This window comes from Cydia strobilella, chromosome 3 (genome assembly GCF_947568885.1).
Source record: "Cydia strobilella chromosome 3, ilCydStro3.1, whole genome shotgun sequence".
In the NCBI taxonomy this organism is placed as follows: Eukaryota; Metazoa; Arthropoda; class Insecta; order Lepidoptera; family Tortricidae; genus Cydia; species Cydia strobilella.
The window spans coordinates 23,259,152-23,282,901 of NC_086043.1; the positions used below are offsets into that span (position 1 = coordinate 23,259,152).

General features: G+C 37.6%; 5 protein-coding genes across 7 annotated transcripts in view; 2 read left to right on the forward strand and 3 right to left on the reverse strand.

Moving 5' to 3' along the window:
- The first annotated feature begins 67 nt into the window (after nt 1-67).
- Nucleotides 68-3,761, forward strand: LOC134756139 (2-(3-amino-3-carboxypropyl)histidine synthase subunit 2). Its single transcript, XM_063692968.1, has 6 exons — nt 68-272; nt 399-511; nt 995-1,212; nt 1,928-2,134; nt 2,586-2,839; nt 3,252-3,761. The coding sequence occupies exons 1-6, from the start codon at nt 129-131 to the stop codon at nt 3,681-3,683; spliced, it is 1,368 nt and encodes a 455-aa protein (XP_063549038.1). The 5' UTR covers nt 68-128; the 3' UTR covers nt 3,684-3,761.
- Nucleotides 3,663-22,468, reverse strand: LOC134756146 (coiled-coil domain-containing protein 124). Of its 2 annotated transcripts, none has more exons than XM_063692976.1 (5): nt 22,465-22,468; nt 6,275-6,437; nt 5,819-6,001; nt 4,725-4,831; nt 3,663-4,426 (listed from the first exon to the last, which is right to left on the reverse strand). In XM_063692976.1, exons 2-5 carry the CDS (start codon nt 6,431-6,433, stop codon nt 4,237-4,239), a joined length of 639 nt encoding a protein of 212 aa, XP_063549046.1. In that variant the 5' UTR covers nt 6,434-6,437; nt 22,465-22,468; the 3' UTR covers nt 3,663-4,236. The 2 variants fall into 2 exon arrangements, with proteins under 2 accessions (XP_063549046.1, XP_063549045.1); XM_063692975.1 differs by lacking the exon at nt 22,465-22,468 and adding an exon at nt 6,593-6,729.
- Nucleotides 7,192-10,793, forward strand: LOC134756126 (proline-rich protein PRCC). Of its 2 annotated transcripts, none has more exons than XM_063692941.1 (6): nt 7,192-7,377; nt 7,494-7,693; nt 7,767-7,820; nt 8,019-8,495; nt 9,503-9,718; nt 9,863-10,793. In XM_063692941.1, the coding sequence occupies exons 1-6, from the start codon at nt 7,275-7,277 to the stop codon at nt 9,947-9,949; spliced, it is 1,137 nt and encodes a 378-aa protein (XP_063549011.1). In that variant the 5' UTR covers nt 7,192-7,274; the 3' UTR covers nt 9,950-10,793. The 2 variants fall into 2 exon arrangements, with proteins under 2 accessions (XP_063549011.1, XP_063549012.1); XM_063692942.1 differs by having other exon boundaries at nt 7,500-7,693; nt 9,863-10,786.
- On the reverse strand, nt 10,880-13,035 carry LOC134756127 (small ribosomal subunit protein uS11m). The gene is made up of 4 exons (XM_063692943.1): nt 12,769-13,035; nt 11,914-12,145; nt 11,256-11,321; nt 10,880-11,046 (listed from the first exon to the last, which is right to left on the reverse strand). Exons 1-4 carry the CDS (start codon nt 12,936-12,938, stop codon nt 10,939-10,941), a joined length of 576 nt encoding a protein of 191 aa, XP_063549013.1. The 5' UTR covers nt 12,939-13,035; the 3' UTR covers nt 10,880-10,938.
- Nucleotides 13,954-23,750, reverse strand: part of LOC134756243 (NBAS subunit of NRZ tethering complex-like) — a 99,180-nt gene continuing 89,383 nt past the window's right edge. The window contains exons 40-43 of the mRNA XM_063693070.1: nt 19,454-19,580; nt 18,218-18,332; nt 15,002-15,118; nt 13,954-14,303 (exon numbers count right to left, since the gene is read on the reverse strand). Of these exons, the coding sequence (XP_063549140.1) occupies nt 14,004-14,303; nt 15,002-15,118; nt 18,218-18,332; nt 19,454-19,580 (659 nt within the window). The 3' untranslated portion in view covers nt 13,954-14,003. The remainder of the gene's footprint in view (nt 14,304-15,001; nt 15,119-18,217; nt 18,333-19,453; nt 19,581-23,750) is intronic.

Consider the following 23,750-nt stretch of genomic DNA (forward strand, 5'->3'; position numbering starts at 1 on the left):
TGTTCAGTAATGTTATTGATCATATCTTATCTGTGCATATGACAGTTAACGTCACTTGGAGATGGAGATCGAGTTGAGGTTGTGTGTGTCTTCGTATTATTGTTTTTTAGTGTTTTTTATAAATAATAATGGCCAACTTTACAACCGACGGGAAAATCTGCATTGAAAGAGAAATTGAAGTAATAAATAGCGATGGACACATCGACGATGTGGTGTCGCAATTTGATATCATTCCAACATGCAAATGGATTGAGGACAACAAATATGAAAGGGTAAGCAAAACAGGAAATAATAAAATAAATAGTCTCTTTGATCAGCTTTATATTCGAGTTTACACTAGGTTAAGATATTCTTCTGTGCTATTTTTGTGCAATAAAGATGAAATTATTGTTTTGTAGGTATGCCTACAGTTTCCAGATGACTTACTGGGAGTCAGCGTTAAGATTTATGAGGAAATAAAGAACAGAGTGGATGTGGACTTGTACATTCTTGGGGACACGTCATACGCAAGGTATTAAACAATTAACTGCAATACTCTCTACCTCTTATGTGTTGTTTTTAGGGTTCCGTACCTCAAAAGGAATAAACGGAACGCTTATAGGATCACTCGTGCGTCTGTCTGTCTGCCTGTTTGTCCGTCTGTCACAGCCTATTTTCTCCGAAACTACTGGATCAATTAAGTTGAAATTTGGTATACATATGTAAGTTTGTGACCCGAAGACGGACATGTAATGTAAACAAATGAATTTTAAACACACAAATATAGTAAATATGGCTACCCAGGGTGCTGACGGGCCTCAACCTGCACAATTTTCTAGATTCCAGTTAATGGCTGTAGATCCTTGGCTAGCATCTTTCAGCATACCAACTTACCAACATTTTTTCACCTACATGACTATAAAATAAATATTTTGTACAAATATTCCATAATAAAGGAATATTTAAGGAAAAACAAAGGCTTAAATAATAATACTAAATTCCATTTCCATTCCAGTTGTTGCGTAGACACCATAGCAGCTATGCATGTGAAGGGTGACTCCATCATCCACTACGGCCACAGCTGTTTCTCGAAGTGGAACATTCCGGTGTTCACTGTACTGCCTAAAAAGGGTCTAAATGTGGATGCTGCATTAACAATGCTGAAGGGAAACTCCAGCTTTGATGATGAGAAACTCTGCTTATTTTATGATGCTGAGTTTTATCACTGTAAAGGTAATATGCTGATGTACTTTATCTAACCTCCTGAGACCCAGAATCAGTTGTTTTGTTTTTGAATTTGGAACCCTTACTTACACAATAAAGGTTCAAAATTGATTGTGAATTACATACAAAACTGTAGGAAGGGTCTCAGGAGGCTAGTAGATTGTGTCACAAGGGAGCAAAATGACATATTCACGCCCAAGGTGGAAAATCTTTGCTACCATGTGACACATGCTGCTTTTCACATCATCAATGAGGAAATTATGATGTTCCAAAATATTATATAGCAGAAAAAAATAGTATCCAAAAAACGACAACAGAAAACCTAACAGAACCCTAGTCCTAGAACAGAAAAGTGCCACTTTGATCCCTCCTAGCAGGGAAGAAAAAGCCCTTTTCGGAATAGGTGATGTGAAATAATTCTTTATTTTCAGGAAATTTTAGTCCATAGCATTGCTTACTTAGAAAGTATGTAGGTAATCAATCTTATCATTACCAGTGTTAAAAGAATTAGATTAGAAGTTTTTTTTTTCTAACAGCTTTTATTTTTTTTATTTTGTTGATGCTGACAGTTCAGGAACTAAGCTGATTGTGATTAAAAAATCTGTTATGTTGTTGTAGTTAAAACTACTAATGCTTTTATTATTGCAAACTGTGCCCTTTAAAAACTAGGCACATTTCTTCTTCTTTTTTGCTTTCTCTTCATTCCAATGTTTTGTATCAACAGAAAACCTGACAAAGGCCTGGTTCACACTGTACCCCGGCCAATACATAGCCGACATCTCCATAGAGGAGCAGGATCACAGGTTTCTGGGCAGAGTGGTCAGGGATGCAAGCGGCCAGGTGCATGCTAATGACATCCTTAGGGATTGTATCTGTATCTACATGGGGTCGAAAGGACAAACGTTGTTTAACTATACAATATCTGTTGCAGGTAAAAGATTTTCTTTCCCTAACTCCTAGTCCCTTATAATTTTGCCCTAAATATTAAGCCTACAGAAAGTGGAAACATATATTAAAACCGGACAAGTGAGAGTCGGACTCGCCCACCGAGGATTCCATACTTTTCAGTATTTGTTGTTATAGCGACAACAGAATTACATCATCTGTAAAAATTTCAACTGTCTAGCTATCACGGTTTATGAGATACAGCCTGATGACAGACAGACGGACATTGGAGTCTTAGTAATAAGGTCTCGTTTTTACCCTTTGGGTACGTAACCCTAAGAAGCTCACTTGTTAGGTAACAGCCAACTTGCTTTAGAGGTAACTTTAAAGATGAGAAAAAAAATATAGTAGGAATAATAATGTAATGCAAGCAACATCCACTCTTATAGGGAGTCAAATTACTAATTTTATGACTAAACGTATAATTTGTTCCACAGCAAAAGAATGGTACCTCCTGGACCCCGGCATAACCCTGTCCCGCATGGACGAAACCACCTGGTTCAAGCGTCGCCGCTTCCTCGTGGAAAAATGTAAAGATGCCACAGTGATAGGCATCCTCGTGTGCCAACTGGGAGCCAACACCAAGGACATCATCACGAGATTAAAGCAGCTGTGCAAAGTTAACGGGAAAAAAAGTTATATCGTGTCTGTTGGCAAGCCCAATGTTGCTAAGTTAGCTAATTTTCCTGAGGTAAGTTACTAAATTTTTGTTGCTTGGGGTATTTTTTTAGGGTTCCGTACCCAAAGGGTAAAAACGGGACCCTATTACTAAGACCCCGCTGTCTGTCTGTCCGTCTGTCACCAGGCTGTTTATCATGAACTGTGATAGCTAGACAGTTGAAATTTTCACAGATGATGTATTTCTGTTGCCACTATAACAACAATTACTAAAAAGTACGGAAACCTCGGTGGGCGAGTCCGACTCACACTTGTCCGGTTTTTTGTTACCTATACAAGATATTGTTGATGAATATGGTATTTTAGATGAGAGACCTTACAAGTCTTATTACAACCCAAGGGCCAAGGAAAAGTTAGCATTCCTATTTACTGTATGTACCATTGAATTGGTATATAAAGAGACAATAATTGTTGCTTCTTTTCAGATTGACATCTACGTAATGGTTGCCTGTCCTGAAAACGATCTCTACAGCAACCGCGACTTCTACAAGCCCATAGTGTACCCATTCGAGCTGGAGGTGGCTTTGAACTCCAACCGAGAGCCCTACTTCACCACCCATGTCACCGACTATGGAGACCTACTCCCTGGCAGGAAATACTACTGTGATATCGACCGTGTAAAAGAATTAACTGATGTGAGCTTAATAACAGGAAAAATTCGAGAAACTAAACTGAACCATGATGGTAACGGCATGGAACTAGAAGCTAAGACCAACTGGGCATTAGAAAATATTGGACAGAATTTACAAGAGCGCTCCTGGCAAGGGTTGGAGCAGAAACTGGGAGAGACTGAAGCGAAATTAGCGGAACAGGGAAGGAAAGGCATACCGTTGCAGTACAGTAATGAGCCGGAGTGATTTGTAATCGATATAATTCTTATTTACAGTACTAAGGGTTTTAGTCTATAGACTTTTTAATAAATAATTTGAAAGAGATTGGGTTTGCGTTTCTCTAAGCCCTATGTACATGAGGGAATCTTGGCCTGTTTATGAGTATTTATGACAACTATGTGGTAGTATGAAGTCGCATTAAAAGCTTCTTTCTAATAGATTTCCATAGGGCTTTAGGTTGAATCTCTATAGCCGGGTCCACACAGCGAGCATACGCGCGAGGCAATTTCCTCGCGTACAAAACGGCCAGTGTAGACGTGCCTCGGTCGAGGCGAAATCGAGGAAATTGCCTCGCGCGTATGCTCGCTCTGTGTGGACCCGGCTTATAAGGTATTTGAAATTTGTGAACTTTACAACCTAGGTGAAGACCTGTCTAATGGCCAGCTTTTGCCTGCAATAGATTTTTCATAGCCATATTTTTTTTTTATTATACAAAATAAAGATTATTAGAGAGTTAATTTTATAATAGTTAGAGTGCTTTTAAATCTCACTCGACATGACTAGCTCAATAACACATAACCTAAGCACTGATTTTCTGATTGAGCGGGTTCTGCGGAGATTTGAGCCACTCTTTCCGGAGCAGCTGCTTGAGTTGGGAGAGGCGGAGCGTGGGGTTCTCCTCCTTAAGGCGCGGCATGGTGACTTCCTCGAAGGCGGTATAGGCAGCCTTTAACCGCTTCTCGGGATGCCTGTCGATTTCTGCCTTATCACTGAAAAGATAATTCAGTTTTGATTAATCTGTTTGAGGCCAGGTGACATAGGTTACATATGTGACCGATTTTTAAGGAAAACTACCTTAGCGAGTTAGTTCTTCAGAAATAGGATTTGCCAAAAATCTGTCTCGATATCCTCCCTAATTAGGTTGCAATTATAAACAGATTCTCCTGAAATCTTGTAAGCAGGTTTGATAATTATCATGAGTTCTGTCAATTCAGTTTTTGGGAATTGGAAAAGTTGCAAAACCCCATGGTTCGCGAGGTCTACAGTTCACAGAGACTAATTTGTTACCTGAGTAGAGATATAGCCTCATCCACAGACTGCGCCACTTCTCCGTCCAACTGTATACTGTTGAGATTCTCCTCTAGTGGAGGCTCCTCCACAACCACTCGGGCAGGCTGCAAAACACATAGGTAATATTTAAAAAAAAATTTGGTACCACCATAATTTTCTTAAAATCTTGACCTGTGTCCAAACTATTAAATTTACAGTTTTGTAATAATAGTTACAACTTCAGGCAAAAGCAAGCAGCCAATATTATACAAAATATTCATCAAAATAGAACAGTTAAGGTTTTGTATGCTGATTCTCACATGTAAAAATGTGATACATTATACACACTGACATGATTTATACAAACTAGGAATTTGCCAATATAAGCTTAGAAGTACCTCCGAGTTATTTGCATTCTTGGCACCATTGAGTTACCTTTACCTAGATGTACATCTATTCTTTGTTTCTATACACATACTTAAACTGTGTTTATTATAATAATAATAATAATAGCCTTTATTTCAGACAAGTGTTTTGTAAGTACAATTTGTTAACATATATGTATATCTAATTTCCATCTGTATGCCTTTTGTAGGCAAAGGCCTCCCCTAACTCTTTCCATTTATCCCTATCTTTTGTTATTGTAATCCAGCAACCTCCTGCTGCACTCTTAATCTCATCATCCCATCTTCTTCTTGGCCTGCCATGCTTCCTCTTTTTGTCTCTAGTAAACCAGTACATTAACTGTGTTTAGGTGTGATAAAAAGCATTGCATGACCACTCACAACCCCAGTTCTTTATAATAGTTATAACACTTTTAACTCGCGTTTTGAACACATATTTAAGGTCTACTGTGATTTAATTTCATTGTTTTTACCTTTTCTTTCTGCTAGGTGGCATTAGCTGTGGTCACGGAAGACTGACGTCCCAGCAATATGTCAATTGAGATATTGGTAAACAACACTAAACTACCCGACATTCGTTTATATAAATGTTCGGGGTAGACAAATAAATTTATCTACCTGTTTCTGTTTAATGTTTATACCCGTTTGTGTTTCTTTATAATAGTTCAAATGCAGTGTAAATGAAAAATGTAAATGTGTAGTGATTACCACGGGCTTGGGTGACTCTGGTTTGACACTCTTCTCCTGAATCTTGGCAATCTGTGCGCGCGTGATCTTGGGCGCCGGAGCCACCTTTGGGGTGCTCTTTATGGATTCCATCTCCTTTTCTAGAAGAGCTTTGGCTTCTTGTTTCTTCTGTAGCTGCTCTAGACGCTTCTTTTCTTGTTCGTCCTGTATAAAAATGCTTATTAGATTTTTTCTAATTAGATGAAGTAGTCTCTACTACTCTAGATTTTAGTATGCAAAATAAAAGCGCGGTGCTCAATGTGCTAACATTTGCATACCTATTAATTTTTCAGGTTTACCTGTTAAATGCAAGCAGAGAGTAAATTGATGTGACAGAGCTAGACCTATAAAACAGTCACACCACAACCACACCAGTCCCACTGACTTGTCATCAAGTGAGACAAATAAAATTAGCAATCAGAAACAGTAAATTCCCACCTTTTTCTGTTGTTTCTTTTTAAGCTTGTCGTCGTTGTCTTCCCACGCCGCGTCTTCGATCATCTTTTTGAGTTTCGCATCTTTTTCAGTCTTAGCATCCTCTTTGCGTTGCCGAGCTGCCACGGCCTTGCTGTTTTCACCAACAAACTTCTTTGGCATGGTGCTGCAATCCGAATAATGGTCTATGTAGCGTCATAAAACACTACACAAAGTGGGTAAGGTTTCCAGAGAATACGAAAAAAATAAACACATAAAGGTAGGTAACCTCTAGCAACGTAAATAAAATTATCTTCGCAATAACCCAGTTAAGAAACTTACATAAGAATTTGTTAGAAAATACAGAAGTGTAAATTATGCAGATCAAGACACTATTTCGCTTTGTATGTATTTATTTATCTGAATTTTTCAAGAAAATTTGGAAAATTCGCATAATGTTGACTGGTTGTTTGTTTTTTTCTAAGCCTGATTTTGATGTGTTTCAACTGTTTCAGATACAAGGATATTTAGCCAAGCCAAAAGCCAAGTTCATGGAGACTATATAAGCCAAGTTGTTTGGCTTTGGAAAGTTATGGCAGTCACGGCAGTCATCACTTCGTTAAGGTCGTTCCAGACTACGCGGCGCGAAGCCGCGAACGCCAGTGTGGAGTCGATTTCGCTGATTAGCGAACTCCACTCCACACTCGCGTTCGCGGCTGTGCGCCGCGATTCGCGCACGAGTGTGGAGGACCCTTTATATACGATTCCTCATGGATTCCTCGCTTTGCATCTCTTGTTTTCATATAGTAAAGAAAGAGATGCTAAACCTAATAAAATTGGAAAATCAGATAAAAGTGCATGTTCTTAATAGTTTTCAATACACATTTACTTTATCTGTGGGTCGTCAATCGTGTCATCTGTCATTGTCAAAGCACAGCGAAGGAGACTGGGACGTCTGGGACGAGTCGAAAATAAACACTTGTAATAAAAACTTATTTTATTATATTAATTCAAAACTATCATCATGGCTTTAGTAGCTTATGACAATAGTGATTCTAGTGAATTTGAGGATGAAGATAACGAAGGTGCTACAGCTTCTGCAGTCATTTTAAACAAGAAAGAAGAAGGTAAGGCCCTCAACTAGTATCTCTCCACTATCTCTCGAATACAGACTCACTCTCAGACTCTAGAGTTCTTTTCAAACAGTTTATTATTATTCTTTAAACAAAAAAACCTTTATTAGTTACAGAACCATCAATATCAAAACCCGAATCAGGGGATAATGTGGGATTGCTTAGCCAGAGTTTGTTCAACCTGCTTCCCCAACCTTCGAACAAAAAGCCTGCCGTGTTGGAGGAAGATGATGAATTCCTACACAAAAAAGAAACTGACATCCCCATCGTGAAGCCTAAAGCTAAAATTACAGTACCCTCACTCAGTGATGTAAGTATTTTTATAATTTTAATTTGTATAACTTCTTTAAACAACATTAATTTAATGAATTTGTTTGTTTTAGTTCAGAGATGTAGAGGACATAGCACCTGCAGTAAAACCTAAGAAAGTGAATGGGGTAAGCTTAAACTGTAACTTAATTCGGTCCATTTATTATTTCTGATCTACAATATTTTATTTTACCCTCAGCTTTTTACTAATAAAGTGTAATAAAATGTGTGTAATAAACGTTCGGATGTATTCGTTTTACAGAGTTTTATTTCATGAGTAACTATCACGGTAACCGAAGACAATATTAATAAAGCGTTCTTTCCAGAAAAAGTCAGGCCTGTTAAGTATACTGCCACAACCGAGAAATGCAGTGTTAGCAACAACAAAATCCTTAATACCTCACATTCTAACCCAAAAACCCAAGCCAAATACAACTGTAAAGAAAAAAGAACCTTTGCCACCAATTAAAAAAGATAAACCGAGCCTGGCCATTGACTATTCAGATGACAGTGATGATGAAGTACAGAATGATTTCTTCTCTATTAACAAACCGGTCAAACTGCCAGAAGACATGCCATTGGACATTGATGAAAAAGTCAGATTGAAAAAAGAAGAAAATGTTACAGCTCCTAAGGAGCCAAGGGATATTCAATCGTATTTCAAGGCTGATACCGTGGAGAATGAAGTGCAGTCGGAATACTCTGAATCTAGTAGTTATGGTTCTCAATACGAGGCTACCTCTGGATATGGGAATGGGTATGCTGCGCAAGGATCAAGTAATGATGCATTAGATGAAGAGGCGGTAAGTAATTTATTTTTTTAACAAAACAGTAAAGATACCTCAAAATTTAAAAATATGCTAAAACCACAGTCATGATCATGACTAAAATAAAAAGCAGATTAGCCATACAAAGTTGCATGCGATAAGAGCAGGGGATTGAGAGTGAATATTGCACCATAAAGTCTCACACTTTTGATCATCTTTTATCCTTTTCATTTTGTATGGAAGGTCATTCGATAAGGAACATTTCTATTTATTTTATTACATGAGTACATTACATACACATGCATATTAAAATCATACAACTTTAAAAAAAAAACTAATCTTGTGTGTGTCATTATAAAGATTAGGGTTGAGCGGTCAAACCCGATAAGTAGAGATATTTTTTCATTCAAATAAGAACTCCATGTATGTCACATATGTGCCATTTTCAAGCAAAAGGGTACTTATTGTCACTTGTCAGTAAGGCGCTATTTCCATGTAGCTTCAATTAGAAATCAACCTTATCGACAAGCGACAATGTGGTACCTTTTGGTTGAAAACTTCACATATAGTTAAAATTTCAAAAACCCTTATCGCTCGAGTTATCGGGTTTGAGCACACCCCTCTTAGTTCCCGTTTCGCGATTCCTCTTTTGCCGAATTTACAAATGTCACAATCCGACAAGACGAGAATCCATAAAACAAGAATCTGGCGAATCGGGAACTAATCTTTATCAATGTTTATAAACTAGTAACCATAGCAAAAAACCGGCCAAGTGCGAGTCGGACTCGCGCATGAAGGGTTCCGTACCATTACGCAAAGAAATGGGAGGAGAAGGAGGAAATATTTTATTCTGTTTTTAGTAGTTGTTGTTATAGCGGCAATAGAAATACATCATCTGTGAAAATTTCAACTGTCTATCTATCACCGTTTATGAGATACAGCCTGGCGACAGACAGACTGACAGCGGAGTCTTAGTAATAGGGTCCCGTTTTTACCCTTTGTGTACGGAACCCTAAAAATATAACATTTTTAACCATTTCCAGATCATGAAGCTATGCGGCGCCCGAGGCAAACGCAAGCGCGAGGACATCCAAATAGTCGACGTCAACCAGAGCGAGGTCCTCGCAGACGCACGGGAGTGGCTAGCCAAGGGGCTAACAGATGATACAAGCAAGCGGGTCTCAAGTAGTAAGAGGAAAGGCAACGAGCCCACTAGCCAGCAGAAGAGGAAGCACCAGATCACCTATCTCGCTCACCAGGTATGCACACAAAACACAATTTAACCTTTTGAACTTTGAGTAACAGTGTGAAGTACAAGATTTTTTCAAAGTAGTGCCGATAACACTAAATATCTCTTGTGCCTATCAGGATCACTTATCAGTTTATTGTATTATCATTTTCAGGCCAAAGCAAACGAGGTGGAGCTGCAGAACCAATGGGCCAACAACAGGCAGTCCAAGCGGCAGACTCAGTCCAAATACGGGTTCTAGTGTGCATTATCAAGTCATGCTCAATAAGTCAAACTCTACGTAGGTGGCGCCAATACAATCAGCCGGGCTAGCACATGATTGGCGCGAGAGTATCTCGCCGCGACATAGACTACCCGTCCCCCTTTAATTCATACAGTTAGTAAAAGACGGATAGTCTATCTCGCGGCGAGATATTGTCGCGCCAATCATGTGCTCGGCCTACTGAGGGTCTATCGCGAAACAAGAAAAGCGCCACTACCACAATTACTTTCTCTGTCACTAGCGTATTCGAGCGATAAAGAGGTAGATAGCGAAATTTCGGATTTGCGTTTCCCGGTAGGTCCTCTGTAAACAAACCGCCTTGATGCATCAATGTCATATTTTATCATCTCTGAAAACTTGTCAAAGACCTGTTAAAGGTACAGTATGTATAAGTTACTCTATGGTTTACTAAAAAGGCTAGTGCTGCACTCTGGTGGCAGAGCATTGCAGATATATCCCCTATAGAGCATGCATTGGACATCTTACATTAGAGAGATATGCCTGAAGTTTGATAAGACTGTTGTTTTGAAACACCTCTGGTATGTGGAATGACCGAGTGTGTTGCAGTTAATGAGGGCTATCGTTTTTTTGCTCACCAGTTGGCGCCTCTGTTGATGGTGGTCCAAAAGACTAGAAAAGCTGTCAGTCATTGAAGTGACAAGTGACATTTGACATTTCGAAATATGGAAAAGACCACCATCTACACTAGCGGCGAATTCATACGCGTTAGCCCTCATTGATACCTAGTGTTCAGATGCTAATTATTAATCTGTAAAAATGGTATTTATAAGTTGCCAATAGGCCATTTTAACAATTGAATGTCTTAATGTTAGGTTATTATAAATGTTATACAATAATTGTAAATAAAATAAATCTTTTTTTTTAATAGAGATTTTTATTTTAAATAAACAATATTTTCAATATGTATTATGTGTACAGAGTAATCTAATATTTAAATGCTATCTATATTAAAGTCGCCTAGCCTTCCTCGGGCGCGGGGGGTTCCACGAGACGGGGGTGGCGTCCGTGATGGAGACAACCTGCAGACCTCCCATCTGGAGGCCCTTTATAGCAGCCTGTAACAATTAAATAAAATATTGTCTCTTCAAAATAATTTCAATTGTCTATCTTTTTCATTCCCTTTATACGATTTTTTTTTAAAAATGCAAATTAAAAAAATGTTGGTGCGCGCTTTTTTCTACTGACAAGATTTGCTTGATCAACTATAATATGATGTTTTTGGGCACATTGTAAATTGATTTTTTTTTAGCAAAAGGTAACTTACCAGTCTACCTGGCCCTAGGCCTCTCACTCTAACTCTGATTGTCTTGTAGCCTCTGTCAATTGCTTTCTGTAAAACAAGAACAAAATGTACACTTGTAAATACAAATTCAGGTTTTTAGTTGTTTATGTTATAGGATGTCACTAAGGGTGGTGTGCCTGTCGACATAGGCCTCTTCCAACTCTTTCCAGTGCTTCCTGTCTAAGGCAACTCTGGTCCAGTGGGGTTAACAATTAGAACAGTAAAAAATATGGGGCAGATAAACACCAACAATTTAAAACATTTTGTTAATGATTTTTGAACTCGAGAAAAATAATTACCAAGTTTTGAAATACAAAGATTTTATTATTATTTGTAATGCAGGCAGGCAGTTTAAATAACTGATAATGCCTGTATCCAGAGTCATCAACCGAGCTCTCAGTCACAGGGCGGACACGCTATACATCAAGAATTACGAACGGCACGTCTGTACACGCGTCATGCGTCATAGTGTGAGTAAGTTGCTTAAAAATAGTACTGAGCGGCCGGCAAACGGCCGTCAATCTGCTGTCGCGGGGCGAGGTAATTCGAATCGGGGCGGGGCTGTGCGTGGCCGTTCTGTATGATAATACTATTACTTATTCTGTGTCTCAGTGTTGAACAAAAGATGTTGAAAACTCACTGTAGCTAAACTAATAGCTGTGGTTTGCGCGGCAATATTGGTCCCCTTCTTAGTATTCTTGAACCCCTCCATGCCGCAGGACTTGATTATCTTCACGGCCCCGAGGTGGTCGGTCATGGTGACAATGGTGTTATTGTGGCTGACGCGGATGTTGCAGATCGGAAGCTGCTTGTATGGCGTCCCGTCAAATAGCTGGTTGTCTGATTCGAAGGTCGGAAATAGGTTCTGTTTCCTGAAAGATTTTGAATTCTTATAGTTGTTACCTATTACAGTAAGTACATATAATGTTATTGTAATAACATTTGTGCCACTTTCAACCAAATCGTGTGATACAAATGACGAATGATGAATGTGTGATGAATGATGTGATACATTTGTGTTATGTGTGATATGCACGTATCAGCTATTTTAAGCTGCCTGTGCATTTGTATATACTAATAATATAAAAGGGTACTATTGTTGCTTGTCAGTAAGGCGCTATTTCCATATAGCTTCAATTAGAAATCAACCTTATCAACAAGCGACAATGTGGTACCTTTTGGTTGAAAATGTCACATTTGACAGATCTTTACTATGAAAGAATGTTGAAATGTATGTTATTGAATGTAGAGTTGTAGACAATCAAATTGAACTTAAGTAGACGAGAGAACTTGTTGCTGCAGAAAAGTAACATATACCGAGTCAGGAGAGTTAATCTAATGTATGTGTAAGTGATGAAGTCCCTTTTAGTTAAATGAATAAGCAAGAATCGTGGCAGTTAAATATTAAAATCTATCGAGTTACAAATTTACTGAGAACAACCTAATGAGAACCTTAAGCTGTCTAAACAGGTATATAGCGACTGAATCCACTTACTGTTTAAGTACAGCATCCAAATCCACTATCTTTTCCCCCTGGACGCCTTCATCAGTGGCTGGTATACGTTTGTGGTTGAATTTCTCCGTCTCCAGGGGAGCTGAGGTTTGGAACATACGCGCCGCGTTTATCAAGGGGACCCGCAACGTATTTCTAATCGCGCTTAGCATGGTTACAGTTTGTATGTTTCCTAATTTCTTAAAAGTTTGTTATGTATCTTTTTGTGGAGAAGGAAACATAACCTCAAATTTCTTAAAATACTATGAGTACTATGACGTTCATTTGACAGCTGATGATTGCGTTTCGTTACAAGGCGGATTTGTTTTAATTATTTTTGTAACAAAAATATAGTAATGATTGAGTTTTAGTAGGTAGGACTACATCACAAGAGTTGAACAAAAATTCAATTTATTTTTAATTAATCTTAAGTATGTTGCGCGCAGATTACGCGTACTTATTTTTATGAAAAGTTGCTAACGGCTGTTAATCTTAATAGATGGCGCTAGTAGTCCTCTTCTTTATTGGATTTCGCATACTAAATCAGTAAATCACATACAATGTTTTAAATATAGGAAAGTGTGATTTGTTTACCTGTAACACATTTGCTAGCTGCATTTTATTGTAGTATTGTATTGTACCTTTTATTTTATTTTTTTCTCTCGAGCATAAGTTTCAGCTAAAATTCAAGTTAAATAGCTTTTGGTTTGCCTGATTGCTTTGAATAATTACTTTTCTACATTTTGTATTTCATTAAGTTCCCTTTGTGCTTTTCTGCCTTAATTAAGTAGTGGAAACTGTTTTGGATTGTGTTTTATTAATATTAATTCATATAGTGTAAGATTGTAAGCTGTTTCCCAATTTAAAAAAAAATTGTTCAATTCATCAACGATTCATTAGAGCGTAGTCAATATTTAAAGACACACTTTTATTATGTAAATTATTAATTTATTAACACTGTTAATAGATGGCGTTAGTAGTCTTCATACTTTACGATTCGCAGCTTCCATATTAGTAAATATGAAATTACAATATTACTATTACTAGGTATATGATATTATTACTATTTAATTAACATGTGTGTCCAGAAATAAAAATACACTTCATAACATAGAAGTTATTCAAGGCCGAATCATACAACTAGCAAGCATGCTAACTCCTTACTAGGCTTTCAATAAAACACCAATACCGATTGCACCATTTAATAATTCAATAACTTACATTCCTTAATCTACACATTACTTCTTAAATAAATTCCTACAATACAAAACCGACTGCGTGAATCCGCGCAAAGCCGCGGGCACACCCATAGTCATCAGCTGTAGCTGCCCCGCTTCGGCCGTGTAGTTATGTTTGCACAGCTCAGAGACGGCCCACTGTATGGAATAAACGCCGGCGTTTTGTTCAGTGGACTCGCTGCCTACTATGTAGTTTATAGCAGATGAGTAGAGGGGCGTTGGGACTATCATGATGAAATAGTCGTTGTCAAGCAGTTCTTTGATTAGGTCGTCCTCTATTTCCATGTTAGCGAGGTAATTCTGAAACAAAGGTAAGTTACGTTTGTAAACCCTAGGAAAAACCCAAAAACCCAAAATGATCACGGATTTAATAAGGGCAAAAGGGGGATATAACTCCGTAATAGATGGATACAATCTAAGGAAAAAACGTGCCTCGAAAATCAAGAAAATTTGATTCTCGGTCAGAGGGCGCTACTAGCTTTGGCCTACTGTCGTATAGATGGCGTTGACGGTTTCGTTTGTTATTTAACAATTTTAACGCATATCAGTGAAAGAACATGGGTCAAAATCATAAAAATTATTAATGCAAATAAAAAAAATCATTTATCCATATTTAAATACATTTTATCGTATTTTTATAAATCTTCATTTTTAGTTTTAAAGTGTGTCGATAGATGGCAGTGAATTTACTGGGGTTACAAAATTTACTATGACAGTACCGCTCTAGTATAAGTTACTCTATGATAAGGGGATAAAAGGATAAGGAATTTTTTTCGTAAAGCTCAATAAATTATAGGTTATACCAAACCTATAATTTATTGAGCTGAATATTTTACCTATAACCTGTATATTTTATATTTTTAAATTATGTCATAAAAAATGTTATGTTGTTGTTGTTATGTCATAAATTGAAAAATGAAAAGTTCACGCTTGCTCCCTTGTGCATTGAGAGGTCATCTTTATCCCTATAGCATACTAAATACTCTGTAATAGCTTACCTTGTGTTTAAGGGCCAGCCACAGCAGCTGCTCCCTGTCGCACTTGGCCAGCAGCACTACCCACAGCGCGCTCACAATCGACAGGCCCGAAACGTCCGAGGTCAGCCATTTTACTTCCTGTAACAAAAATATAATAAAAAACCGGCCAAGTGCGAGTCGGACTCGCGCACGAAGGACTCCGTACCATTACGCAAAAAACGGCAAAAAAATCAGGTTTTTGTATGGGAGCCCCACTAAAATAATTATTTTATTCTATTTTTAGTATATTTTTTTTATACTACGTCGGTGGCAAACAAGCATACGGCCTGCCTGATGTTAAGCAGTCTCCGTAGCCTATGTACGCCTGCAACTCCAGAGGAGTTACATGCGCGTTGCCGACCCTAACACTCCTCTCCCTCGAGCTCTGGCAACCTTACTCCCCGGCAGGAACACAACACTATGAGTAGGGTCTAGTGTTATTTGGCTGCGGTTTTCTGTAAGGTGGAGGTACCTCCCCAGTTGGGCTCTGCTCTAGATCTGGAATGACATCCGCTGTCCTGTGCCCTACCACACAAAGCGAGATGTCATTTGTTGTTATAGCGGCAACAGAAATACATCATCTGTGAAAATTTCAACTGTCTAGCTATCACGGTTCATGAGATACAGCCTGGTGACAGACAGATGGACAGTGGAGTCTTAGTAATAGGGTCCCGTTTTTACACTTTTTACCCTTTGGGTACGGAACCCTAATAATAAATGAATTTAATATATAATTATTTAATTAATGTCATTAATTACCGGGTCTAACGCGATTAAACATTAGAAATTAATCACTAATGTTATTTTACAATAACCTGTGATAGCAAAAATATAGAATTTTTTTGTCGATTCAGTTAACGTGACAAATTTCTACGAGCATCATGTATATTCTTCGGAAACCAACCACTTGCGCGATCTATCTCGATCGCAGCGCCATCTAGTGATGATTTAAGTAACCGATTTAAGAGGTACCTGATATATACCTACCTACAAAGATAGATATAACTCTTAGACGACCGGTCTGGCCTAGTGGGTAGTGACCCTGCCTGTGAAGCCGATGGTCCTGGGTTCGAATCCCGGTAAGGGCATTTATTTGTGTGATGAGCACAGATATTTGCTCCTGAGTCATGGGTGTTTTCTATGTATATAAGTATTTAGATATTATATATATCGTTGTCTGAGTGCCCATAACACAAGCCTCCTTGGGCTTACCGTGGGACTTAGTCAATCTGTGTAAGAATGTCCTATAATATTTATTATTTATTATTATTTATTAACTCCGTAATAGATGAATACATAAGGAAAAAAACGTGCCTCGAAAATCAAGAAAATTTGACTATCGATCAGAGGGCGCTACTAGCTTTGGCCTACTGTCGTATAGATGGCGTTGACGGTTTCGTTTATTTAACAATTTTAACGCATATCAGTAAAAGAACATGGGTCAAAATCATAAAAATAATTAATGCAAATAAAAAAAATCATTTATCGATATTTAAATACATTTTATCGTATTTTTATAAATCTTCATTTTTAGTTTAAAAGTGTGTCGATAGATGGCAGTGAATTTACTGTGGTTACAAAATTTACTATGACAGTACCGCTCTAGTATAAGTTACTCTATGCTAATTTATACCGATCTGTAAAACGGCAAGATGAGATGACGTGCTAATAGAAACCAGTACTTGTTATTTCTATTACGTATCAAAAGGTGTACAATTTCAGCGACTAAATCTATCAATTTTACATTTTTGCGACTAAAATCGATAACGGGCTCTTAAAGCTTTCGCTAATAAAAGAAGTAGAAGATTTAACTGTAAACCAAGTTCTTTCAAAGTCCCTTAGACCTTTTTTACTTAGTCTTTTTTTACTTATTTGCCTTACGATAGTAGCCTTATGTTCATTCAATACTGTCAAAGATAGATATAACTCCGTAATAGATGGATACAGTCTAAGGAAAATCTACTATGACAGTACCGCTCTTATTATATCCTCTTTGCTACCTGTAACGTCCTGCCTCCTAGGTAGGTATCGGGGGACCACAATAACACTAAATGCAAATAGGTTTCGTATGCCTAGTGACACTCGTCCGTCCGCGGCCAGAGCTGAAGCTAGACTCCCCGTTTCCCCGCGCCCCCCCGCTCCGGGCGAGTGTCACCTGTCATACCGTTTATTAATCAACTCATGACGTCACATTCGCAGTCGTCATGATTACCTTATAATTTACTAGCGATCCGCCCCGGCTTCGCACGGGTAGTTCAACTATTTTACACGAAACCTTTACAAATTATCCATATAAAAATCTTCCTCTTGAATCACTCTATCTATTAAAAAAACCGCATCAAAATCCGTTGTGTAGTATAACATTTAAAACTTTCGCGGTTTAAACACATATTAAATCACATTTAGAAACGGGTCTATCGCGAATTTATTTTGTTACCTTTATTTACCGACGTTTCGACACAGGTTTCTTCTTCTTCTTCTTCTTCTTCTTCTTCTTTTAAAATTATGGCTTCAGCCCAGTGGGACTATTTCGCCAGTATCAAGGTATTAAGAGGTTTAAAAACGACAAAAATTGTACGGTTGTACAAGACAGTGTACGGTGATTTGTTAGCTCTTGTAAATAGATAGCTAGACTTTACAAGAAGCACGTGGACTACCGGCCGTTGACTCCAAGATGGTGGTTAACGCGCTTCAAAATTAATTCTCCATTCACTGCACACTACCACATTAGTTTACTGTAGAATAAGCTATCGATATTACACTTTAAACAATATTAATGAGCAAAAAACAAAGTAATTAATCACGATAATAACTATCAAGATGGCGCTCGAACCGGAAGTCGACACAGGTTTCACTGGTCGTGGTCGCGGCTAACTGACGTCCCAGCAAAATGTCAAAACAGAGATTTGTGTGACTACCCCACGAAAAGTGCATTTAAAGTTCGAGGTAGACATCACATTTTCAAACCACCCACTACACATAAAAGTTAATTATTGTCAATAGTCCGACACACAACACTCACAACATCCGCGCACACATCCGAAGATGGATCATGGGACGTCAGTTAGCCGCGACTACGACCAGTGAAACCTGTGTCGAAACGTCGGTAAATAAAGGTAACAAAATAAATTCGCGATAGACCCGTTTCTAAATGTGATTTAATATCCGTTGCGTAGTTTCAAAAGATATGTCAGTTACCTGTTGTGTGAGTTGCGGTCGCCGCAGCAGCAGTTTGATGAGCGCGCGCGACTCGTGCTGCTCGCAGTCGGACAGTAAGTTCTGAAGGTACAGGGACTGGATGCTGCGGGACTCGCTGTAAAATTAAGAACGACCTAATTAGTTTCAGTTTTATATTTTTTTCAAATTGATATTTTGGTGCCGTTTATTGAAACTTCTTCCTATAGATGTCGCTATGAGGGCATTCCAAACGCGTAGTATAGAATAAACAGTATCAATGAGGATATAATAAGATAGAGCGGTACTGTCATAGTAAATTTTGTAACCGCTGTAAATTCACTGCTATCTATCGACATACTTTAAAACTAAAAATGAAGATTTATAAAAATACGATAAAATGTATTTAAATATGGATAAATGATTTTTTTATTTGCATTAATTATTTTTATGATTTTGACCCATGTTCTGTCACTGATATGCGTTACAATTGTTAAATAACAAACGAAACCGTCAACGCCATCTATACGACAATTGGCCAAAACTAGTAGCGCCCTCTGAACGAGAATCAAATTTTCTTGATTTTCGAGGCACGTTTTTTCCTTAGACTGTATCCATCTATTATGGAGTTATATCTATCTTTGAAATTAGTAATGATTTTTTTTCTGATGGACGTTTAGGTAAACGCGCGTTAATCACTGATTTACGGCTAAAAATGGTAATTTTGTATTACAGATATCCTGTACTACCTTTTACAGACTACATTTTCAATATTATGACTTTGAAGTAGTGTAAATGACAGTTAGACGAAATCAATTTTCTTCAGAAATTACTTCAAAACAAAGGACAATTTCTCTGAAAATCGACTTAATTTGGATAATTACACAATCTACAACATTTGCTGAAACTGTTCTTATACATCAATTTGTATAATTTACCACCATAATTTTTTGATGGATTTTTAAAAACTGCCCCTTCTCTTCATATATTACCGGTGACGCACGCTAGCGACCTCATTATTAAAAGGCAAGATGAGAAAACGTGCTAATAGAAACTAATATGTACTTGTTATTTAGATATTACGTAATAAAACGTGTATAATTTTAACGACTAAATTATTCTATCAATTTTAAATGTTGACTCCAAAATCGTTACCGGGATCTTAACGAACTTGGTATTTTTACAAATTTATGTACTAATAGTTGGTTGAACTCTCGTCATCATCATCATACTCTAGTGCTATAACTATGTGCACAGTACCTGTCCCTGGTGGGAGGCCAGCAGTTGACGACGTCTACGAGCGCCTTCCTGCGAGCGAAGGTCTCCGCCAGCTCCAGGAGTTGCTTGAACGCCTCTCGTCTGCCGTCCTCCGTCATCAGCATTTCCTCTGGTAATATTATATAGTGACTTTAGAACTGTGCAATCACAAGTTTAAAGAATTGCTTAAAAATTGCTGTTTTTTTTAATTTAGAAAATTTCACACGAAAAAAGAAACTCGTTCCCCACACAAAAATATGTATATGAATGTATATACAGATTTTTATTGGTAAAATAAAATACATTTTACAAGTCACTCAATTCTTAAAAATAAAATAAAAATAAAATTATTATTCACAATAATAAGTTGATATAATGTGTGCTTTTATTTGAAATTTTAAAATAATTAATCATAAAAATAATTAATGCAAATAAAAAAATCATTTATCCATATTTAAATACATTTTATCGTATTTTTATAAATCTTCATTTTTAGTTTTAAAGTGTGTCGACAGATGGCAGTGAATTTACTGTGGTTATAAAATTTACTATGACAGTACCGCTCTAGTATAAGTTACTCTATGAGAGTATTAAGGTATATCTGCTATACTCGTCTAAAACACTTACCCGTCTCCTGAGCGTATTCTTCATAACATATACTTTATCAAGTCCACAGTATACTGAGCCACTGTAGCCAGCTCCCCTGAGTCTTCCATCTGCCCCTTGTCACTGAGGGCTAGAAGATCTGCTTGTGCGGTGGAAGACTGACCATGGTCTTCTATATAACGAGTATTCCTGGTAAATCTCTGTATATCTTACTTACGTTTGAAGCAGCCTATACAGAACCCTTGCCTAGATCCCCAGTCTTGCAATTATATCTTCTTATTAAGGGAAATATTTTATTTATTTATTTAAACTTTATTGCACAAAATTTACACAAAAAGAGTACAAATGGCGGACTTAACGCTTTGAGGCATTCTCTACCAGTCAACCATTATCGAAATATGCGCTAGAATCTTCTAAAAACACTCGCCAGTTAGCTCCTGAGCGTACTCCTCATTACTTTTTTTTTTTTTTTTTATTGAAAATTGAACAAAAATTATAACATAAGTACCTTAATCTAAAGTTCGCCAAACTGTGAAACAGTTTGTTGGCGGTGCGCTCTAAAATAATCTTAAACTAAATAGGTACACTAAAATTAAGTAAACTACAGTAGTTAGGTATTAGCATTAGGAACATACTTATACGTAGGTATCTTAAATCTATCATGCGAGGCGGTATCAACTGTCCATGCGTAGATCCTATCTCGTTGAGATAAGGTCCACGTTCAGTAACAATTATATAAAACTTTATTTACTTATTTAGCAACCGAAAATAGGTAAGAAAGTAAGTAACTAGGTTATGTTTTCATATTTGTGTAGTAAAATCTGTTTAAATTTTGATTTCAAACTACCTATGTTTAATTTAGGTGTTTCGAGTAGGAGAGGGTAATCATTATATATTTTAGGGATCAAGTATTCTTTTGTTCTTCGTCCATAATAGTTTTTTGCTGACGGTTGTGTCAATCTTATTTTCTTAGCAGACCTAGTATTACGCCCACTTATTCTCGGTATTTTACAATCATCAGTGTAGTAACTATGTAATACATTTAAATATACAGCCTTACAATGCACAGGAAGTATCTTGCAGGTTGAGAAAAGTGTATCATAATTATGTTTGTGTTTTTTCCTACTATTATAACCGACTAAATATTTCATTAATCTAATCTGAAGTAACTTTATTTTATCTAAATAAGTTTTAAAGGTAAGTCCGTAACAGCTTAGTCCATAGCTTAATAATGCGTCAGCAAGTGCATAGTAAACAATGCGCAAGGTGCGTTTGTTAACAATTCGATTTAGGTAGTAAAATTGTCCCAAAATAGACCTAAGCCTATTGCATAATTGATTTATGTGAAGTTTGAAATTAAAATGTTTATCTATTAATAATCCCAGATACTTAAACTCCTCTACTACTTCTAATTTATTACAGGTGCAATTATCTTTATTTTTATGTAAACATTCATATGAATGTCCTATGACATTAATATCACATGCCAATACATTTTTTGCTATTTTGTTGTACGGAGAAAATATATGCATACATTTAGTTTTATTTAAATTCAAAATTATTCCATTGTCATGGGCCCATTTAGTGACATTCTCAAAATCCACCTGCACTCTGCTCACCATGTCCGTGATGTCCTTGCCAGCGAACAACAGGCACATATCATCCGCATACATGTAGACTGTGCAGTTTTGCACTACATTCGACACGCTGTTCACATGCATGATGTACCCAACCGGCCCATACACCGAGCCGGTCGGCACACCGAGAGTGACGTGCGCGTCGGATCCCGACTCACCATTGATGGCAGTGCGCAGGGTCCTATTGTTTAGGTATTCGCGGAACCATTGATTCGTGGGTCCTCTGATGCCACATTCATCCATTGCCTGCAATAGCTGCTCGTGGTCCAGCGTGTCGAATGCTTTTTTGTAATCAATAAATAAAGCAATTACCTGTTGTCCTCCGCCAAGGCTCTTGTTAACATAATTAGAGAACTGGGTCAAGGCCGTAGCGGTGCTACGTCCCTTCCTGAAACCATGCTGCGCTTGCGATATTATACTGAAATGTTCCAAAAAAGAGCTCACTTGTCCTACTACAACTTTTTCCACTATTTTATTTATTACAAGCAATATAGCAATTGGCCTATAATTTGTATAATCTAAATGGGAGCCTTGCTTGTAGATTGGCCTAATTATGGATTTTTTTAATTGATCTGGGTATAGGCCTTTTGTCAAACACAGATTAATAAATTTTGCCAAAATTATGCTTAGGTCCTTTTTAACATATTTTATATCCTGAACTCTGATTTTATCAATACCAGGTGCTTTCCCGTAACTCAATTTGTCAATTATTTTCTAGACATCGCTGCCACTCACATTTTTAAATCTGAAAGACACATTACTCTCGTTTACATAGGAATTTCTATTTAAGAACTTGTGATCGCAATTATGTTTTATATCCACAATTTCCTGTGTAAAGGTACTTGAAAAATTATTACAGATACTTTCCACATTATTCGTTTTTCCCAAATATTTCATTATTGTGCTGTCTACGTTCCCCTTAACTCGACCTATCCAGTTATTAATTTTGCCCCATATTTTTCGAAAATCACCCTCACATTTCACAATTTCATTTTGTCTGAATTTATTCTTAGCAACATTTATAATTTTGTTTATTTTATTTCGGTACCGCGTATATTCTAGTCTCAAATTCATATTATTAGGATTGCATTTCCAAATTCTAAATAATGTATCCCTCTGCGCAACTGAACTTAGTCTTTATCAAGTCCACAGTATACTGGGCGACTTTAGCCAGATCCCCTGAGTCTTCCATCTGTCCCTTGTCGCTGAGGGCCAGGAGACCGATCTGCTTGTGCGGGGGGAGACCGACTGTGGCCTTCTATATAACTAGTATTCTCGGGTAAACTTTGTATTTCTTACTTACGTTTGAAGCAGTCTATACAGAAACCTTGCCTAGATCCACATTGTCTTGCAACTATATCTTCTTAATAAAGGAAATATGTGCTAGAATCTTCTAAAAACACTTACCCGTTAACTCCTGAGCGTACTCCTCATTACTGAACTCCGTTTTTATCAAGTCCACAGTATACTGGGCGACTTTAGCCAGATCCCCTGAGTCTTCCATCTGTCCCTTGTCGCTGAGGGCCAGGAGACCGATCTGCTTGTGCGGTGGAAGACCGACTGTGGCCTTCTATATAACTAGTATTCTCGGGTAAACTTTGTATTTCTTACTTACGTTTGAAGCAGTCTATACAGAAACCTTGCCTAGATCCACATTGTCTTGCAACTATATCTTCTTAATAAAGGAAATATGTGCTAGAATCTTCTAAAAACACTTACCCGTTAACTCCTGAGCGTACTCCTCATTACTGAACTCCGTTTTTATCAAGTCCACAGTATACTGGGCGACTTTAGCCAGATCCCCTGAGTCTTCCATCTGTCCCTTGTCGCTGAGGGCCAGGAGACCGATCTGCTTGTGCGGTGGAAGACCGACTGTGGCCTTCTATATAACTAGTATTCTCGGGTAAACTTTGTATTTCTTACTTACGTTTGAAGCAGTCTATACAGAAACCTTGCCTAGATCCACATTGTCTTGCAACTATATCTTCTTAATAAAGGAAATATGTGCTAGAATCTTCTAAAAACACTTACCCGTTAACTCCTGAGCGTACTCCTCA

Excerpts from the sequence above, each read along its gene's own strand:
- LOC134756139 (XM_063692968.1), top strand. The coding sequence starts at position 129 with ATGGCCAACTTTACAACCGACGGGAAAATCTGCATTGAAAGAGAAATT. Across the intron at positions 512-994 it reads GGGGACACGTCATACGCAAG|TTGTTGCGTAGACACCATAG; the intron begins GTATTAAACAAT and ends TTTCCATTCCAG. Across the intron at positions 1,213-1,927 it reads TGAGTTTTATCACTGTAAAG|AAAACCTGACAAAGGCCTGG; the intron begins GTAATATGCTGA and ends TTGTATCAACAG.
- LOC134756146 (XM_063692976.1), bottom strand. The coding sequence starts at position 6,433 with ATGCCAAAGAAGTTTGTTGGTGAAAACAGCAAGGCCGTGGCAGCTCGG. Across the intron at positions 6,002-6,274 it reads AAAAGAAACAACAGAAAAAG|GACGAACAAGAAAAGAAGCG; the intron begins GTGGGAATTTAC and ends ATTTTTATACAG. Across the intron at positions 4,427-4,724 it reads GAGGCTATATCTCTACTCAG|TGATAAGGCAGAAATCGACA; the intron begins GTAACAAATTAG and ends TTATCTTTTCAG.
- LOC134756126 (XM_063692941.1), top strand. The coding sequence starts at position 7,275 with ATGGCTTTAGTAGCTTATGACAATAGTGATTCTAGTGAATTTGAGGAT. Across the intron at positions 7,821-8,018 it reads AACCTAAGAAAGTGAATGGG|AAAAAGTCAGGCCTGTTAAG; the intron begins GTAAGCTTAAAC and ends CGTTCTTTCCAG. Across the intron at positions 8,496-9,502 it reads ATGCATTAGATGAAGAGGCG|ATCATGAAGCTATGCGGCGC; the intron begins GTAAGTAATTTA and ends AACCATTTCCAG.
- LOC134756127 (XM_063692943.1), bottom strand. The coding sequence starts at position 12,938 with ATGCTAAGCGCGATTAGAAATACGTTGCGGGTCCCCTTGATAAACGCG. Across the intron at positions 11,322-11,913 it reads CAGCTATTAGTTTAGCTACA|AAAGCAATTGACAGAGGCTA; the intron begins GTGAGTTTTCAA and ends CTTGTTTTACAG. Across the intron at positions 11,047-11,255 it reads GCCTAGGGCCAGGTAGACTG|GCTGCTATAAAGGGCCTCCA; the intron begins GTAAGTTACCTT and ends TAATTGTTACAG.